This window comes from Centruroides vittatus, unplaced genomic scaffold, assembly GCF_030686945.1.
Source record: "Centruroides vittatus isolate TY-2023 unplaced genomic scaffold, ASM3068694v2 contig_767, whole genome shotgun sequence".
NCBI lineage: Eukaryota > Metazoa > Arthropoda > Arachnida > Scorpiones > Buthidae > Centruroides > Centruroides vittatus.
This window is the reverse complement of record NW_027122496.1, coordinates 1039496-1060736: the sequence shown is the minus strand read 5'-3', so window position 1 is coordinate 1060736 and position 21241 is coordinate 1039496. Positions and strand designations below refer to the sequence as shown.

General features: G+C 34.2%; 1 protein-coding gene and 1 long non-coding RNA gene across 5 annotated transcripts; one reads left to right on the top strand and one right to left on the bottom strand.

Annotated features, from left to right (window-relative positions):
• Nucleotides 1-844: 844 nt before the first annotated feature.
• LOC136981553 (early growth response protein 1-B-like) lies at nt 845-7258 on the bottom strand. 4 transcript variants are annotated; one of them, XM_067277872.1, is made up of 2 exons: nt 6886-7258; nt 845-2971 (listed from the first exon to the last, which is right to left on the bottom strand). In XM_067277872.1, exons 1-2 carry the CDS (start codon nt 6905-6907, stop codon nt 1767-1769), a joined length of 1227 nt encoding a protein of 408 aa, XP_067133973.1. In that variant the 5' UTR covers nt 6908-7258; the 3' UTR covers nt 845-1766. The 4 variants fall into 4 exon arrangements, with proteins under 4 accessions (XP_067133973.1, XP_067133971.1, XP_067133970.1 ...); XM_067277870.1 differs by lacking the exon at nt 6886-7258 and adding an exon at nt 4077-5264 and having other exon boundaries at nt 845-2968; XM_067277869.1 differs by lacking the exon at nt 6886-7258 and adding an exon at nt 4077-5256.
• On the top strand, nt 3443-9274 carry LOC136981561 (uncharacterized). The gene is made up of 2 exons (XR_010881739.1): nt 3443-3551; nt 9099-9274. It is a non-coding gene; the product is annotated as an uncharacterized lncRNA (long non-coding RNA).
• Nucleotides 9275-21241: the final 11967 nt, after the last annotated feature.

Sequence of the window (21241 nt, the reverse complement as noted above, 5' to 3'; positions counted from 1 at the left end):
ACATTATAGTCAGAAAGAACACTTATCGTCTATTAGAAGAACAAACTTTTACTAAAATAGTCGAATGTCTAGAGATGAGATACGGATAGGAGAGATGCTGTGTTACCATAACAACTTTTGCACCACTTCAAGGTCAATCAATATATTTCTCTACTACACACGAAGATGTAGTCATTGTAGAAGTTTTAAGTCTCCCCTCTCTCTATGTGTATATATATATATATATATATATATATATATAACTATAATAGTTGACCCAACTGTCAGTTAACCATTGTAAAGGTTAAACTATCAAGGTGTAAATTTACATTGGGAAGTGTAGCTAGAATATACGAGGAACAACACTGACCACTGTCTACACATAAAATATAATAATAATAATAATAATAACCGTAGAAAATTTCTGGTTTATTATATAATTCAAACTAATTTTATTAAATTGATAAACTCCTAAATATTTAATTAACCTTTTCGCAATTTAAATTAAAATCTTATTATTTGTCAGTTTAAAATCAATTTTATTTTGAAAATTGTTTAAGTTAAATTGATTAAATCCCGAACAATTGTTACGTAATTTAAATTTTTAAATTCGAACGTTTTAATTCGTCAATTTTAAATCTTTTGTGTGATAATTAACGAAGTTTTCAACGTTTTTAAATAATTCGTTTTCTCTGTTACGTAATTTAAATTTTTTAAATTGAGCCCCGCGATTCGCCAGTTTCAAAATCGATGTTAATTACTTCAAGTTTTATCAATTGGATGGTTTGTTTTTAATTATATCATTTTTATTTGTTTAGTGTAATAATAAAATTTCGTAGTTTAAAAAAAAAACACAACGACAAGATTTGAAACTTAATATATTATATATATATATTTTTTTTAATATATGTATATATATATAATTATTTTTAATGATTCAAAGTTAACATTCAAGAATAGATCAAAAATAAAATGTTAAAACAAACAATGAGACGAGTTAAAAGAACAATTAACAGACTTTTTTTATATAACATAACAACACACGGTTTTACAACAATAACAACACAAATAATGCTTGATGATGAAGATAGTTGCATTCAGTTACTTCAATGAGAATTAATGGGAAAAAACAAAACAAAAAAGTATCTGTAAGCCACGATATAAAGTTGATTTATCCATTTTTTTTTTGTATTTTTTTGTATCTTGTTTTGATTGTGCGAGAATTGAGAAGAGAAAAGGCATCATACACACTGGACAACCAGTGCTAAATATACAACAGGCACCAATCACAATACCAGATTTCTGGTTTTTAACATTTAAAATTTTTTAACAACAAAAAAACAATTTTATAGACGACAGCAAAACATAACACCAAAGGAAACATCTGTGTCTCTTTTGTAAATCATTTAGAAGCCATTTTTTTTATGGACGAGTTCTTTGAAGGAGAGGGGAACTAACTTTTTCTTATCTCATATTTTTACTTTCCTTTGAGGATATACAAAATAGAAAAATACAGATTTGATCTCTAAGTTTGCCTTCTCCTCCTTCTGTTCGTCCATCTACGGGATTTAGGCTTTGAGCGAAGGCAAAAAAGAAAAAAATATATGTCATCCGTCTCCTGCTCACCATTGCGTACCGTGGAACTTCTCTCCTTAGCGTCTTTGCAACGCGGCCGGAATCCCGCCTAATTTAGCGTTTTGAGGCACGAAAGCCTCACGGTCCAGGCATTTATTCAGCCTGGACCGCCGTGCTGAACAATAACAATACGCTCTTCTTTGCGCGTACGTTCAATGGAGGTCACTTATGGTGACGTTAATGGATAAGGATGCACCCGGATCCAAATTAATCTCGGCGCGTGAGGGTAACTCGGGTGAAGTCTGCCGAGTTTCCTTTTTTGACTTTTGCTTCAAGTGCACCTTGGCATGACGTTTTTTCTCGTCGCTACGTGCAAATTTCCTTCCGCAAGTGTCGCAAGAAAAGGGTTTCTCTCCCGTATGGGTGCGAATGTGAGTTGTCAAGTGATCACTGCGACTAAAGGAGCGCATGCAAATACGACACTGGAAGGGTTTCTGTCCGGTATGGATCCTTATGTGACGTGTCAACTCGTCGCTTCTCGAGAACCTTCTATCACAACCCTCGACGGGGCAAGCGTATGGTCTTTCGTGCACGGGTGTCTTACTAGGCCTGTTTGGGTATTTCCTCGGCCTGATTGGCAAAAGTTTGAGCGGAACGGAGCTGGCCTGATAGGCCTGATTCAAGATCTCGTGTCCTTTGCTGGTGGAGGGATTATAGTCCGCGAGTGAAGCTTGTTGCGTTGAGGTATAAAGTTCCTCGCTAATCGGCTCTTGTTTGGGAACGATAGGCATAGATGTGCTGGCCGGAGCTAGCTGAACGTAATCTGTAAACCCTGGCCATTGTAGACCTCTTTGAAAGCCGATGTCGTCGGCCACGGGGTTGAGAATTGATGACGTAGCAGCCACGAGAGCTTCGGCGGACGAAACAACCGGAGTGTCATACGGTTGTTTGACGTCGAAGCTACTCTCGGAAGGGTCGTAAGACGAGCTGTACGAGTGCAGAATGTCATCTTGTTCTGATTGTTGAGGACTTTCCAGGGTGGTATACGTCTCCCTTCCGGTAGTATCGGCGGTAACGTCGAACGGACTGGGTGTGGGAGAAGAGGAAAAGTGAGAAGGAGCGGGTGATTGTCTCGGAGGTGGTGAAGTCATTTCAGGAGGGCTTGGAATTTGAGCCACTGCCGAGGTGATTGATGAGCTGGAGTGCCCTCCTAGAATGTTGAAAAATGGCAGAATGGTCGAAGTTTTGTCAGAACCGAGCCAAGCCGATGCGGGTCCTTCTGGAATGTCGATAGGTGCCGAGGTTGTAGTAAAGGTGCCTCTATAACTGATCCTCTGAGTCGTAGCGGTGGATTGGGGACTGGAACAGGGATATATGTTGCTCTCTTTATTATCCGGTGACATGACAGATGCCTCTGCTGAAAGACAAACAAAAATGACGTTTTAGTTATTGGTATAACACGAGAAGATAAATTTAAACTAAACTAACCGCGCGTATACGCCTTTCTATACGGGTGCAAAGGCCACCAGGGGAAAGTTTGGCGGGGCCGACCGTGATAGCGGCGTCTCATAGTCATTCTCGACAAGAAACTAATGTCCTTTCTACCTTTTATACAGCGATAAGAGAAGTAGAACACGTCAGCCATTGGTCGCGAGACGGGATAGTTAACCCTCTATAATGACTCCCCTTGTTGGGTCAGTGCGTTAGCTTGGGAACTAAGCATTCCTTTCTTATAGTATATTCAAACAATTTAAAAAACATTAATCGACAAATAATAAATGCTATCACCCTACTTTGCTAGCGTTTTCGAAGCGTGAGTCAGTTATTGCCATGACGTAAAACATTTCTGCGCCGTTGACGTCAGAACAAACATCATCAGTTACGTCAATCAAATTCTGCGTTGTTTACGTCGTCGGTTCGGAATCTTATCGTTTGTTGGGTTGACGTCACGGAACAACAACAACCGTTATCCGAGGAACACACAACTTCCCGTCCCAGTACGAGTACTCATTACGTAACTATGAATTTCTCTAAGCGTTGTGTATTTTTTCTTCTCCCCTCGGACGTGTCGAATCGACTCGGCCAGCCTCGTTTTCGTTTTCTGGAAGAGCTATCTCTTCTGTTTACGTCTGCCTGACGTCATCGGCGTTGACGTCATTCCACACGAGCGAAAAATGTCCCTTCGGCTAAAAGGATTATAGAAAACGAAATCGCGTGTAATTGACGAAATTTGTCAATTTCCAAAGCCGAATCACGCGCGGGGCGGCGCCAGACGTGGCACGAGGCTAATTAACGGCCCGTCTCGTGTCAATTACGTCGTAGACTAAGTTAAAAAACAAAACAAACAAACAAAAGCGCTAAAACGGACCAAACAATATGGCGGAATTCCGACCTTGAAAGGTCAATTAAGAATTCGGACATGGAGTAAATCGATCGCCACCCCTCCGACGCCGTGTCTAACGGTGTTCTCGACGAACGGAAAAAAACACACGAAAAACGTATAAAGGTAGGAAAAAACTCACCTGTGATCGGTACGGGGTCAGGTATGGTGACCTCAGTATAGAGAAAAGCACTACTATCGATAGAAGTCGAGACGGGAGTGTTGAGTGTGTCATCCCCACAGTCGCATCCCATGACAGGAGGAGGACAGAGATTATCAACAGAGCTTCTGGTGACTTCCGTGGACGTGGTAGATAACTCTTCTATAACGGGGTCGACACTGATATTAATGTCCATATCTTCCGTTTTGTAAGTATCGAAACTCAGACAATAATGCTGATCACTTAACGCGACTTGAGACAAGGTATCAAGACCGTCCATAATCATTGTAACGCTCCTAGATTGTTTCGTTGTCGATTTGTCAAGGCGGTCTTCGACAGACCGCGTATCTCTTGATTGAGTAGACACCGTGTTTCGTATCACGAGGGTAAACAGTAGCACCTTAACGAACACTCACTTCGGATCACCTGTCTCTATACGACAGACTCGAATGAATGAACGCCTATCTCTTTATACGTCTGTTTTGTGAATGGATTGTACTACTATGCGCTTCCTTATTTGGCAAGTACGAACTTGTATCGGCCAATAGCGAGCGAAGGCTCCTCCTACCCGTTGACGATTCCGATTGACGTAAAGCTCCTACGTCACGATGGCCGTTCATTCAATCTCCGTACGTGCTATTTTGTTTCTTTTCACGTTACTGTTTTGCCGTTTCGTAAGGGGGAACGTTTCCGAACTCGTCTTATGCCCTCTTAGCTCTCCACGTTCGAAAGAATGTGTTTCGGAGCCGCCGTTCCTTAGTTTTAACACTTAGAAGACGACACATACACGCCATACGTCATGAATAATAATTCTCGGTAGGCGACGTAAGTTTTCCATATATGGTCAACGAGCCGAGCCGATCTCGTCCGAACTCCTTACGTCGGCTTTTGACGTCATTCGGAGGAATGCGCGTCGTATCCTTTTCGCCAACGACAACTACCGAGACATGTTCGGCTTGTTTTCGTCATCCGAACATGCCCTTTTTTGTATACGTGACGAAGCTCCAGAACATTCTTCTACAGTTACGAAAGCGGTTTACAAACAAGATCGAGAGGGGTCTTCTTTACAATTTTCAAACCATCCGAACCGGATCGTTTTTTTAATTCCGAACACACCAAGGACACCCTAAAGTGGGTCAATTTCTTGTATTTTTTAATATCGCAAAGTTTCTTCTGTTTTCCATGTGTTGTACTGTCTGTTCGGAAGTTGAACAACTGCCCATTTTTGAGGTCAAAGGGGGAGTATTTATAAACAAATCGAGTTACTTCTCTTCTGTTTTGGTTATAAATTCTAAACTCGTTCCCTTGGAGAAACCCCAAGATCAACAAGTTACAGTGTTATCGTTCTCTTATCAGATAACACTTTACTGATAAAATGACAAGAATGTTTTTTGAATTAATAATAAACAATACTTGTTTTGTTTATAATTAATACTTCTGGATGAAGTTTTATGTAAGGAAACACTACAAGTTAGAGATACAGAATTGTTTTTTCTTTTTTAAATCTAGATACAAATGCCTATAATTGTTATTGTTCTGTGACGTGTTTCTTTTTATCAATTTTCGCACGTGTTTTTAAATTTCGCGGCTCAAATTCTAAAAATTTTATTTACATTTCGCTTTTTTTAGATTCGAATTCCAGAATTTTGATACGAGTTTCTATATTTTTTAAATTGGTTTTTATTTTAAATTCTAGAACGTACATGTAAATTCCTGTATTTCAAACGAATTTCTGTCAGTTTCTTGTTTTATATTCTAGAACTTTTATATGAATATCGGTTTTTTTAAAACAGATTATTACCGATTTATTAGATCGATTCTAGAATTTTTTCGTTTTCGTTTTTTAATTCTGTAATTGGTATTTTAGAGCTAACCTGCAATTTTTACAAATGATTTTAGTACCGTTTAAATAATTAACGCTTATTTATAATACTTTATCGTACTAATTCAATTATCTTTATTGGCTGTTCTAGACATTTCTCCGTCTGTTTCTATAACTTTTAATCGATACCCGTTGTGTTAAACCAAATAAAATTCGTATACACGCGAAAGAAAGCAATTAAGACCGATGGAAACACTAGAAATCTTCGGACGAGGAGAGGGAAAAAAATGTAAACATTTTCGTTACGGTAAACAATTACGGAAGGAGTTAGATCAGTACACGGTCAATGTCAATAATTTTTACTTTCGCTTCGTTTACTACGAAATTTTACGTATTCCTCTGACGTCACTACACGTCACTAACCTCGCCCATGACATCACCCACTCGTTCGTGAGGAAGCTTCGCATCATTTGTAAACAATACGTACGCAACTAACACGTTTTATGATTGGTCGAACGTGACGTAATGTAACTATTTTGTCTCATGTTAGTTCTAAAAGGAGCTTAGCCAAAGGAGATTCTATTTTAAAACGGTGAGAATTTGTTTATTTTAGTAACAAAAGTTGGAATTGGGGTACCAAATAAGTGTGTGTGTCGTCGTCTATTAACGGTACGAGAATCTAGGCGTTGCTAGAGGCGACTTTTTGTGTGTTTACGTCGTCCTTAAACGTGACCTCTCGACCCTGCGGTGTGTAACAACAGTCCCGTTACGTCACGTAAACATGGCGTCGCGGACGAATCGATTACTGTGCAAAGGGGAGGAGCCGAGAAGGTGTCGCACCAGTCAGTCTACGTCGATAGACAAACAAGGCAAGTAAAAGCAGCGCAGGTGCCTTTGCAGACCGCATGCCACGACAGGTTTAAGCCTTGGCCTAGATAATCAAACAGAATCGTGTTGTGTCGTACCTACCTGGCTGCTGGAAACGAGACATCTTCCCGCTTTTCTACCTTCTTCCCCCTGTTTACCGCCTTTCACTGGTACATCTGTTAAGACACTAGTCGACCATTTCTGTGTGCGTGTGTATCCAATTCCAATTTTCCGAATATAACACTGACTGGTTGTTATTTGCAGCCATAGGATCCTATTTCTGGCGCCCGATCGTCGATTGGACGCTGTAACTAAATATAGGGTCTAGCATTGGCTTTATCAGCATCCAATGGGTTATGGGTGGCATACATTCCCAACTTTCTTCGTGCCGGAACTTGTCGATAGGTAAAATCTCGTGCCCACCTTAACCCCAGCAACCGCTGTAACCATCCATAGCCGCCATCACTCGTTCGAATGCTGACTCGAGTCGTTGCGTGGGTGGAGAGTGCGGGGGAAGATACAGGTAAACAATTCAGCAAATACCGAAGGTGAATGAGCTGACGGTTAAAGCCACTTGTTGCTACCTGAACAAATCCAAAAGTTTTTTACTTTTATACTTCCTGCGTCACGTATATTTTTTTTGGTCAGGCTCAAAATGTCGCCTTTGTGTACTAGAATGCTCGTGCAATGCTGTAATTTTACGTCATGCACATGAATTTTGCCCTTGTTCTCCTGTATTTCCCGTATTGTAAACACTAAGTTTGAAATTTCTGAATGACCGTTAAGTTCGTGTAACTTGTAGATTTCTTAACCAATTACTGAAGGACACGTTAATGATGGAGTGTTTGTTGTAATGTCGTCCGGTTTTTTTTTTTTTTTTTTGAAACTTTTTAATTTTAATATATTCTTACACTATAAATATCAATACGTATTACTTTTCATAACACGGAACATTTAATATTATATTTAGAAAAAAATATATATTTAAATTTTAATTCTTGCAACGCAATTTACATTCGTTTTTATACACATACAAGGCGGCCAGTTAACCATTGTAAACATTAAATTTATGCCTTCAAATACTTTCAAACTTTACAAAAATTGTTCGTTACGCAAATTACAAAGCACTCATAAATTGCTCTACATATACAAAAACTAATTTCAACGTTTTCCCCCCTACCATCAGTCAATTTATAACTCTTTAAAGGGTTGATTTTCGGGGTTTGTACTTCCTGAAATTTAGACAATTCTAGAATTTTATTACTTGTTTTTCGCTAAAAATCCTTCAGATTTTCATGATTTCGGGAGTTTTCTTTCTAAAATTACGTTCAAAACCACCGTAAAGGGTCAAAATACTATGACCTTCCGACTTCACAATTATTTAGATGATGAAATTAAATTGATTTCTTAGAATATTATTTTCTTTTCTTTTTTTTTTCTTTTCCTGTAAATCCTGAAATTTTAAACATTCTAGAATATATTATCTTGCTATAATTAGTCTCGTACTATTTTAAAGGATTTTTTCCCTCGTACTTCCTGAAAATTACGGGAATTTCCCTAATTTTATGTCCTACAATTTAAGGATATTTTATTTTTCAATTACTGAAATTAACAGAGATTTTATTGTTGTAATTTCATTAATTCAATCGATTTGAGACTCAAATTATAAGGGCAAAATTCTAGCGAATGTATGGAATACAACGAGCTGAGGATTATTAAAACACCCTCAGATTCATCAAGAAACAGTGTTTTTAGTCAAAGAAACATTCTTTACACGAGATTTTTAAACATATTTTATTAAAATTACAACGTTTTACGTGTTTAAAAACTGTAAAAACTCCTTACTTAAGCAATGTTTACATACAGATGAACTCTTTTCTCCTTTCTTTTTTTATTTTTAATTTTTGTTGTTTGCTCTTCTAAGGCAAAGTACTGTGGCCTCCTGACGTCACAATTATCATCACCATATTTGGCATCTCATGGTCATATAAGGGAGGGGTGTTGTGACGTTTACAAAATTATGTGGTGTGTGGGTTCTGTCGGAGGACATATGGTCGCTAGGACACGAATTACGGGTCCTTCCTCTTCGACTTTTTCGTATCTGTTAGCAAAAAGCTACCGGATAATCGATTAAACCTGCGGGTATTTAAGAAAAGACTTTTTAGGACCATAGAATTTCGGCGACAACTCGAAATTCTATTCTATTTTCCGTGGGGGTAAGCCATTAATGTTGCATTGTTTATTATACAGAACGACGACACGATTTTTGCCTTCTGTTTTTTATTTTTATTTTTATTTTTTTTTCGTTTTTTTAGGTCCATCAACGCTCAAGGACTTGAGTTTAAAAATAAATATGATCTAGTAGCGCCACCTGGCGGAACGCTGACGTCACAGAGGCACCGTAAGGAGCGCTTGCAGCGTCTAGAGATGATGCAAAAATAACCAAAAAAAAAACTTTTAAAAAATAAAATTAAAAATTAAAAAAAAATTTCTCGCGTGTATGTGTGCATTATTAAAAAGACGTTGTCCAGACTGGGTCGCTGCTCTTTACATTAAAAATAAAAATTAAAAGAATACACACACACGCACACACACACACACACAAATATCCTCCGTGTTGAACTTACACAGTAAATAAATAATTGCTGAACGGTAAATGGACTGTTCCGCTGTAGGTTTCTACTTATTGGATAATGGATCACCCCCCGGGATGGTTCACACATGTTGGCCATTTGGCGTTTAAGTAATTGAAGCTAATGAAGACTGGGAAATATGTTCTGGTGGGACGTTACTTGTGCTATAACCTGTTGAATGCAAGATTTTTACAGTGTCACGTCATTGTCGCATATATAAATATGCTCTTTTCTTCCCCCATTCTAACCCCTTAACTCCAACCGGAATGTGTATAAATATATAGAAATGTTATCGTGTTAACGACTTTAAGGAATTGTGGTATTTAAATTCTTTTACTTTAATAATAATAATAATAATAAAACAGCAATTTTATGTGTTTAAATTATATTTTTATTCTTTTATTTATGTATTATTTTCTTACATTGAAATCTTCTTTCTTTAATTGACTCGAGTCTTCTTTCTCCTGTCGTCACCTGTTAACATATATTTTAAAAAATGTGTTTAGAATATTGCATTTTAAGAATTTCTTTTAATATAAAATTAGTTAAATTTATTTTATTTTATTTTTTCTATGCTAAATGCTATTTTTCTGAAAATAATAGCATTTAGCATAGAAAAAACAGGAATTAGCTCAGTGAGGCCCACCAATTAGCGAGGCAGCCTCACCAGTAATAAGATTACATTAACGATCTTCATTAATGGATTTCTATAATATGAGGCTTTATAAAAATGCATTACATTTATAATGAATAGCCTAAAAGTAATATAATTACTCTAAAGGGTATAACTCTATTCCAAACTTCGTAACTCGAAAGTTTAATATTTATACCCTTTTCTAACAGCGTAAACCTTTTACTTATCCCCTTTTCTAGGCTTTGGCTCTTTCGATAAGCCTCTTGTTTTAGGCATAACCTGTTTATTTATGTTTTTTTTCTAGGCTCGGCTCGTTCGTTATACACTTTTTAGTTATGACCCTTCATTTATTGTCTTTACTAGGTTCAAAATTTCTTATTGAAAGACCTTTACACTATATAGAATTTTTACACGAGGACTTCGATATCCTATATTTGAAGACCTTAATAAGAAATAATTTGAACGTTTTACAGATAGTGACCTCATCTGGAAAGTTGTATATCGAGACCCTTAAAAAAACTGTAAATTAACTGTCGAGTTCTCTCATTAGTATTGGAAACTTACTAGAGTTTCCCTTAACAAATACAGTAAGCCCTTTATGACCGGAGCCAGTAAAACATTACAGTCGGAATTAATTAAGTCTTTTACGCTAAAAATTAATTAATGTAATATAGAAATTATCGATATAGACTTTAAAATTAAAGAATTATACGAATTTAAAACGCGTTTTTCAACCGGTTGCTCACGATCTCCAGGGGTAACGAACGACAATTCTGTTTACATCACGCCGCTCTCGTACTCGAACATTAAAAATATAATATGGAGAGCATCACTAGAAAGATTACGAAACATTATTTTAAGTTAATTTTATGTAATTTAAAAATATATTTTTAAAAATTGGTAACAGAGATGGAAGGAGAACGTAACTAATAGAGTTCAACACATGATTGAGTTGTAAAGAGTTTCGCGAACTTCCTTCTTTTTCTTTTGCGATCGAAAGGTCGAGTCGTATCAGAGATTTTGTTTCAATAAAAGGCAAACTAAGACGGTAACGTATTACCATGGAAACGGAAGATTCTCATCTCGTTCAGGTGAAGTTGCGAACCTTAACCTTACCACGCCGCGAGAGAAAATTGATCGTTGAAGGAAGGGAACATTTCCGACCAACCTATCGGATTTGTTCTTTTTTTAATTCATTGTTAAAGATCGAAACATTATTACGACATCGATTTCGTCATTCGTAGCTGTTCCCGTTATATATAGGCCTATATATATACATATACACACAGTCGAACTTCCAATAATGGCCACCCCTCTCTACATCTGCCATTTTTAAACAAAAATTCATACATAATACTCTCTAAACAACGGCAATCTTCGAACAACAATGTTCCCGTCAGTGGCCATTGTTCGGAGGTTTGACTGTATTCTAGAAATGGCCGTACTACCTCTTCTTAAACATATTCTAGAAATACTCTAGAATACTAAACGGTACTCTGTCTTCTACTCTAGAATATAGAAAATATTTTAATATTCTAGAGTAGGCATAGAAATGGTAGATTAAGACCTTCCGAGTCTCCTAGACACAGAAGATTGGAGCCCCTCTATATAATTTTTTTTTGTAATTTCGGAATACCCGAAATCCGGCGTGATTAATGGGCAACTTGCGGCCCTCTATAGCTTTTTCATTAGCACGCATACTGTCTAGATCATTAGTTCTCAAACTTTTTCGATCCACCGCCCCCTTTGTTCCATAAAGTTATACCCAACGCCCCCTAACCCATTAGATACCCCAACTTTTACCTTTGGTCACCGTTCAGTACCCTGCCACCAGCACCCCCTTAGATTTACTCACCGCCCACAGGGGGGCGATATCGCCCACTTTGAGAACTCCTGGTCTAGATTCTTAAACATATTTACGTCATAGCAGGGGTGTGTTTAGAGAGAGTGCGCAGGAAGCGGCTGACCCCCTTTCTTGGGGTTTTTTTCCGAGCAAAACCGAGTACCTCGGATAGTAAAAAATTCTATAAGGCATATTGTTTCCTTCCTGCATCCAAGATCCTGGATCCGCTGTTGCATCATAAGTAATTTACAGTAAGTCGTCCGTATGTCTAATCAACAAAAATCACAAGACTATGAATGATATATTTAATTAGTTATCCACGTGGTATTCGCGTTTCCTTTATAAATTAGTAAAGTACACTCGGAAACATGTACAAACTGCCAATTGTAATTAACGAAACATTATTAAAATTCTCACTTTTAAAATTTTCGCCTTCGTCTATAAAAGAATGGAGATGGTATAATTATATTACACTCTTACGTGTATAAAAATTCAATTGTTTTTACTGTTTCGGCTCAATCCTACATCGAAGCAGTGTCTCGTGATGCTTTAGTGTAGAATGAATTGCCCACGGCATTTTCTAGAATATTGGATTCTGGTTGCTGTTCCTCTTCTTTTTGTATTCCAGAAAAATGGCTGCTGTTCCTCATTTTTTTATATTCTATTGATAGAAACTAGTTGCTGCTTTTTTTATATTCCAGAAAAGTCGTTAATGATTTTTAAATGATCAAATTTTATCTAAATATATATCTGTTATATATATAGAAAATACATATATAGATTGATATGAATACTTTTAATAAAAAAATATATTTAAATTCTGTTATCTGTAGTCCGTATTTTTGTTATTGCTTGGGAACAAAACCAGAATATCGACGATCTAGATACGATTTAGAAAGGACGAAAAGAGAACAAACGTCTAGTTTTCCGGATAATATATAAAGATTTATTAAAAATTCCCCCTTCTATTTTCCTGCTATTAAATTGGTCGGCGATAGAGAAACGTAGACGCGATTTTTTTCTTTTGACAGTTACGCGACGTCGCGTCGCTTCGTTAAAGTGTAATTAACAAGTGATGGAATTAGCTAGCGATGCGCAAAATCGCGTCGCTTCGTCGTAGCGTGAAAAGTGAATTGCTTTTTGAAGAGTGATGACAGAATCGTATCGCTTCGGCGCATTGCTTAATCACGACGCGAGATAGAATGTAATCTATTGAAACGATGAAGAAACGCGTAAATCGTGTCGCTTTGTCATTTTTCTTTGTATGTAAGCATTGAAGCGACGCGATTTATGAATCGCGTCGTTACATCATACGCGAGAACATGCGAGAAATAAAAATAATAAACGAAATGTACTGTACAGTACAGTACTTGAGATAAGACAAAGTGACACGATTCTCGCGTCGCTTCGTCGTATCGTTGGTACCTTTTGATTATTCCTTCGATTCGAGCGACGCGAGAATCGTATCGCTTCGACATTCGTTCTAAACTGTATATGAGGGAAAATTATTCCAATAAAGCGATTTAATTTTGTATTCTTTTATGCAAAAGGGTTTAGCGTTAATTACCTGATAAGTTTTAAAATTAAATATAAGTATAATTTGAAGAAAACAACTGAAATCTCGCACGAGTTTAATATAGGCCTATATACCATGATTATAATATATAGGCCTATATTAAACTCGTGCGAGATTTTAAAATAAATAATTAATTTAAAATTTAAAAATTAAACCGTTACAATGCCCGTTAAATTAGTTTTTAAAGTGTTAATTTAGCGATTGTTGTAACGATTTTTTTTTTTAAATTTCAAATTCAAACATCGTAACAGAACATCTGACAAGTTTATGACACCTGTGGCTGTTTTCTGACAATAACTTATGAGTTACGATGCTTGTTGCACGATGGTATATGCATAACGAAATTTGCCCATTACTTATATCCCATAGTGCATCTGGAATAGTATCTTATAAGCCAATCAGGTTACAGTTTACAATTTTTGACAGGCCACTTCTCCAAACGTTACTTAAGCTAAACGTTACATTAGTTTGGGTTTTTTAAAAATAATATTTTCAATTATTTTCAAACTTGGCTTATTGTTTATAAGTTAGACCTTCGTATAATTTGGTTTTTAAAATATATATAATAAATAATTATTTATTTAATCAATAAAATAACTCGGAAAGTTGCGTTTTAGTGTATCTGATCTTGTGTATTGCCTTCTTTAGAGTTTAGTCATTCTAAAACTGGGAAGTCTATAGGCATATGTATGCCAATTTTTAATATTTAATTAACATATTAAGAATCTATTACGTGCAAATTATCTGTTGTAAAGTAACAAAGAAATTTACCGAGATCACTAGTGACTCTCCAAGTCACATTCTCTACTCTTCAATATGAATGCCAATGGCGTCAACATGAAAAATGTGTTTTGCTAATTCGAATAACTTGTGGTGGATTTATATCTCCCGAAAGATCTCCCGTGGATTTAACTTGTTACATATTTTTGAATGAATAACAAGGTTTTTATTTGGTTTTAAAGAGTTATACAAGAAACTAACTGTAGAATTCTCATATTTTACTCATCTACAGTCTTGTATTAGTCACTCATTTTATTGTTTATATACGGGGATTCTTGATATAGTGAATGAGAATTCAGTATATCGAGAATCTACTGTACTTTATTATCTGTGAAAGTTACTCCGCTTCTTCGTTAACGGGTAAGAAACGCCAATAAGTGACTGTAGAAAATGAATTTTTATAAGGCTCACGTTACTTGGAGTCATTTCCTCAATAGGAAAATTAAATAAGGAAATAGATAAAAACTCTTGTCATTGGTAGAGAAAACAAGTATATAATAATAAGTATAAAGCAGTTGAAGAGGAAAATATTGAAAACTTTTCTTTTTATGAGAATTAAATTTCTTGATTTTCTGGTTCGATGTTGTACGAATAATTTAGAAATTTTAATTAAATTATAATTTTTTACATGCTAATAATTGACGATAATCATTTATTAATGTGTTTTTTAAATAAAATAAATGATTAAAAAAACATTTTGTGATTAATAGAACAAAAAATTTACGCAAATTAGGGCTATCTATCAATAAATTCTCTTGTTTATTACATATAAATCAATGGACACGAGTCAAAATGAGCTCTGATACAAGAGTTCGTATTGATTATTGGTTATTGATGGACACTCGAACAAGACTGCCGAACATCCAAGAAGCAAAGCGATCAAGAGCCCATTTTGAGTGTGATTTTTCTGATTCAAGAGTTAGAAGAACCAATTAAATGAGATTAAATTTATTCCTAGACAGTAGAAAATGATTCTTTATTTGAATGAATTATGAAAGGCCCCATAAATACTCATTTTGAATCTTCCTTTTCTATCTTTATGTGAATTTATATATCACTCATTGCACTGTTTACACACAGATCTGGATCTAGTAAATATGCCTAAATCATATCTCAAAACTATAAGAAAAAGTGTTCCTTTGAAAGAAAACTGCAATGAAGCATTTCTTAAATTATGTTATAATGATATGATTAGTAAATTATTATACGCTATATAAATGATTCAGACGAGATAAGGGGCCCCATTTTAAAGAATTACGATGCTTATCGAGAGATTCAAACATATTAGACTGGTTTATTTTCAAGTTTTTTCCCTTTTCAAAGAGTAACCTTCTAGAAAAGAAAATGGAATTACTTAATAAGAAATGAGTGAATCTTATAAAAGTTTACATATTTTAAACGTTAAAATGTTTTTAAAAAATGAGTTAAACTCCTTAGCTTTGAGTTTAAACAATGTAATGGACGACCCTCTGATGAATTTTATGAAGATCTAGCATTGAAACGACAGAAAAAAGATCTTTATGACATATTTATAGGCAAGTTAAACAAACCGAGATAGTGAAGAGTAGTTCGTGACAATTTAGCATTAACGGGATCCTTTTCATGCAGTAGTGCTCGATGTCCTTGCCCCAGTTCCGTTGCAACCCTCCCTTACTTGCAGCTCAACTTTTTCTACATCTCAAATTTTTCTTACAGAACGTTAAAAACCGAGTCAAATACACACTTAAGAAAAAAAATTTCGAAGAATTTACGTGTTTCTTCGAGTATCCGTTCGGATCCGAAGTGCAACGATCTCTTCCACGGAAGAGGGGGGGGTTGAAAATTAAGAAATAAAATGCCATCCAACGAGTCTAGAATTACTAAAACGGAATAACATTGAAGAAAAGATCGTGAGTTTAAAGAAAGAACAATACTCGGGGGGAAGCGAGTGGATAAGAACTGTGATTAGCAACTTAATGCAACCGATTTACGAGTTGGAGAAACGATGCCATTTCTCACGAATGCAAAAATAAATGGCGTCGTGAGTAAATGACAGCCATTGTCCAGCAATTAGCTAGAAACTGGGCCTTTCTTTAAACAACCAAAAACGGGCTTGTTGGTCTTCTAAGGAGAGGTCAGTGAACGTATACAAAATGAGCCCCCTTTCCATAATTCGTTCTGGCCATGACGTCAGCCATATTATCATCAATTAGAACGTAGTTTGTTCCGTTTATCAACGATACGCACATGTTATTATTATTAATCTGGATACCAAAAGCAATTATAAATCGATGTAATGTTAACTTTATAACTTAATTTATTTAAAAAAAATAAATAAAATGTAACCTTTAAAATAAGCCTTCTTTGTTATAACCAATTAGTCGAATCGTGCTTAAAATTTTCTCATGACGTAATTTAAATAAACCAATTACATATTCGCAATTCAAATTTCAAATTGGGTTGCGTTAGCGTTTTTTTTTTTATGTAAAGAGGTTACGAATCGATTTTTCTTCTTCTGATGATGAACTTTTATTCAATTAAAAATAATAGTAAATAAAAAATTTCAAGTTTTCATCAGAATGGAGATTCCTTTCAAACTATCTCCGGAAAAACTTATGGAAAAGAAATTCCGTTGTCGAGAGATCATTTCCGAGACGGAAATTAGAACGGAAATTCTTTGTGAAATATGTAAACGTAAAAAATAAAGGAAAATCCGCCTTTCTCTTTCAACGTGGAAAAATCTTAACAGACGATCATTTAATTTAATAACGACACGCGACATCTAGTGTTCGAAACTAAAAACAAAGTTTTAAAAAATTTACTCTTTTCATTAATATTTAAAAATATCATTTCTATCGATAATTAAAATAAATAAAAAACTTATTACTTGAAATTACATAATCGTTATGAATTAAAATTAATAAATACGAATACTCCGAATCACGTGTTTAAATAAATTTATTAAATTACATTAACAGTTAAGTTAGTTTTAAAAATATTGTTTATAATTTAAATCTAAATATTAATAATATGTTATTAATTTAGAAATGTTTAATAATATAGAAGAATGAGAATTAATTTTATTTGAAATCTGTCACGTGATTCATTTATAATCCAATTAGGTGAGGATCTTATTTAAATTTGAATTTGAATTTAAATTTACGAATTACATTTTAAAATCTATGTTTAACGTGGATAAAATTAATTAATAAGAGCAGATAAGTTGTTGAATGGAGATGTAAAGAAACATTGCGGTGGATAGAATGAATAAGGTACTTAATACGTTGTAGTATTCGATGGAAGGAAGAGGAAGAGGAGATTTAAAAGACCACTAAGTTATATTGACCAGAGGTTTGTATGAGATGGAACGAGCAGAATTGTAAAATATTACCTAAACTGGAGCTAATTTAGATCCATCTTTTATATAAGAAGGAAAATTATCCCTTAGAAAAATATCCCTTAGAAATGTCATATATTCGTTATATTCCTATATAAAGTAATATAATTATTCCTTAATTTTTGAAGGTAAATTAAAATTCTTTACTACAGAACATACTGACAAAAGGAAAATATACAGAACGTCAATTTATTCTACAAAGGATTTTCAGATATTGATCACAGACTTAAAACGATCACTATAAAGAGAAATGAATGGTTAAATATATTAATTCCTAAAGGAAAATCATTCAAATTTCGAATTTACAAAAAAATTTTTGATATTGATATTTTCTCCGGAAAAAAATTAATTAAAAAATTTTAATTATAGAATACAAATTTATTTATATTAATCACAAAATTTGAAGTACAGATGTATAACCAATTACAGTGCTTGATTCAAATTTTTGAATTGGTAACGGAATTTCACGTTTGGAACGAGAACGGAACGTAGTAAAAATTTTATAATTACCCAAGGCGATGCGAATCGATCGAGGTTCGAATACCGTTCGAGTTAAAGGTCAAGGGCGAAAATAATCGCCGAAGAGTAAATAAAAATAATTAAAAAAAAAAAACAAGAAAAGTCTCAATTCCATCTGACATTAAATATCAGAGGTGAAATGTGCAATCTTCTGTTGCTAAGATACTAAAATGTCGATCGTTTAAACCTGTTTCGATCTCTTACATTTAATTCGGGAGAATTTCAACATCAAATTGGCGAAAACAGGCTTAAAAAGACAATTAAAATTCCAACGCTGATCCGATTTACCCCGGATTTTCCTTAAAGATTTATTCACTTTTTCTAAAATAATCATTTTATTTATTTATTTTATTTTATTTTCCACTTTATTTTACAAATTCAAATAAGAGGTGAAGGGAAAAGGTGTGTAAAAAAGCTGTAAATGTAAACCATGAAAAGTTTTTATAGTTTTTATGTACGTACCAATTGGTAGGCTAATAAAATTTCTATCTTTTTAGACCATTTTCTGACGTCACCAATCAATATCCGAAATAGAGATGGACTGACGTCCGAAATGACGTCATTTGTCTGTGTTTTGATTACATATACAATTTAGAAAATTATAACTAATAAAAATTTATGACAAATGCCAATTGGTAAAAAAAAAATAATAGTAATAATAAATAAAACAATTCGTATCTTTATATTTTTATTTTTAATTTGTATAATTTTATAAATAATATAAATACAGACAACAAAAATATTGGGCACGCAACCGTTAGATCACACTATAATAATAATAACGTTAAAAAAAACAAAAAATTATACACTTAAAATTCGAATCTTTTAAACTAGCCAATGATACATCGAAGCGAAACTTTCAAATTTTTAAAATAACCAATAAAACGCAACATTGAAATCGTGTTCTTGCATTATTGGCCCTTGTTTGAAATTTTAAATATCGTATCAACATTATTGGTTAATTAAAAAATTTAAATTACTTTTTTTTGACGTTATTGGCTAATTCAAAAACTGTCATTCTTGCGTCTTATTGGTTATTTCTACAGTTCGTATCTCATTAAAGTTAATTGGATAGAATATTAAATTTAATAAAATTTGACTTAAACACCATTATTATTTATATCAATTTAAATGCTATAATTTGTTATTTAATAAGTGATCTTTCCATTTTTAGTTTTTTTTTTTAAATTTTAATTGGGAAATAGATAAGAGAGCCAAAAAACAAGATAAAAGATAAAGTAATGAAAAAAAGAAAGCTGGCAACGACTTTTCCGCACTCGAATAGGAGGTGAAGTCCGGTAATTTTCAGTTAAAATTTAGAAAAAAGGCAAAAGCCTTACTTTTTCGGGATAGAAGTGAGTTTTTAAAAAATGTAAATGCGTATAACGAGTAAAATTTTCATCAAGTGCGATTCCACTAGAGATATGACTCATGACTCCTTCTGTCTTTCCATTTTTTGACCTTTAATTACCAAGATTTAATTGCATCGATGTTTCATATATAGAAGAATTCCTACCGAATTACAAAATTTTCGGTCAATGGGGTTTCGAGATATGAAGCAAAATATAGGCTAACACGCATACTCACATACATAAAAAATTTTGTCCCCGTTTTCATGTTTTCGAATTTAAGGGGGAATTTAAAACGTCGGAAATGCAAAAGAAAGTTCAAAATTTGACCGATTACAATACTTTTTCTGTTACTTGAACAGCCGAGAAAATAATATAAATGAATATAGACTGCAGGATAAAGCTACTATGGATAAGTAAACTAAAGAACATTGTCTTTTGAGGAAAATCCGAGCATAAAGTAAACTGCTAAAGATGATTTTCATTAAATTTTTAACAGAAAAATAGTCGCATAGTACGTTTAAATCTACTTAAATTTTTATCTACCATTAGTATTATAATTGGGCTACAATTTGAAAGAATTATAGATCTATAAATTCCTACTGTCGTCAATCTGTCCGTCCGTCCGTCTGTCTTTCCTTAATATCGAGAACGAAATTAGTTAGATGAAATCCAATACCAAACATGGAAAGCTTGGGAGCAGGAGGTCCAGATTAACTATATATGAACTTCTGATGAAAACCGGAAGTCACGTTATTTCAATCCAAAAAGTATCCCCCGAAAGGTGTTAGATAGATGACCGGCACGACTCTATTGTTAAAGGAAAAGTATGGTGTACAGGGAGGGCCAAACCACTACTAATTTGAGATAAAGAGCATATATTTTAAATTAAATAAATTGTCAGTATGACTAAAAACTGCAACCCGGCATATTGTGACGAAGTCACAATAAATAATTTCTCGTTATATTTAAATACATTATGTACTGTAATAATAACACTATACTGTTGTACTGTTTAAGTATTACTGTACACTAACTGTACTTACGGGGGTGATGTGGATGTTGGATCCCTAGAAGTTTTATGATAGGCTTAATTTTTCTTCGTTCTGTTCGTACTTTTTAATCAGCCTCCCTGATCATCCCTCTTGTGGGCTAAGAGCAAAATCTTAAGTTAGCTCAGTGTTACTGTGTATTACAGTATATAGTCGTATAGTGTATTTAAATATACTCATATTTTTGCAATTATTATACAGTGGTTGTTTCAGGGCATATTTACTCGCAATACGCTATAAAATATTTTGTAATTCATAATTAATTAAATATTTAATAAACTTTTAGAAAGATTCTGTATTTTGCGCTGATAACTATGGCTTTTCTTATATAAATCTACACCAAATTAGATTTTTACTATTAGGTCACTCTCAGTAAACCGTTTTAAATGATATTTTAACACGGAAGTATTTTATTCACCCCCTAATAAGTTCGAAATGCTAAATGCTTCCATTAATTAACGATTCGAATTTTTGATTAGAAAGATACAACTCGATTCGAAACAATCATTTTCTATGGAATAATTTTCGAACATTGACTCTGTCGTGCTCGCTATTTTTGGTCAAAACAGACACGGTAACCTAGCAACCGTAACCACGGTAACGGTTAAAAATAGCCTCCCCTGATGAAGTTTAGTTTTGGTCAATTTTAAATTTGATCATTATCTTACTTAATGACCGAGACTTAAGTAAAATTAA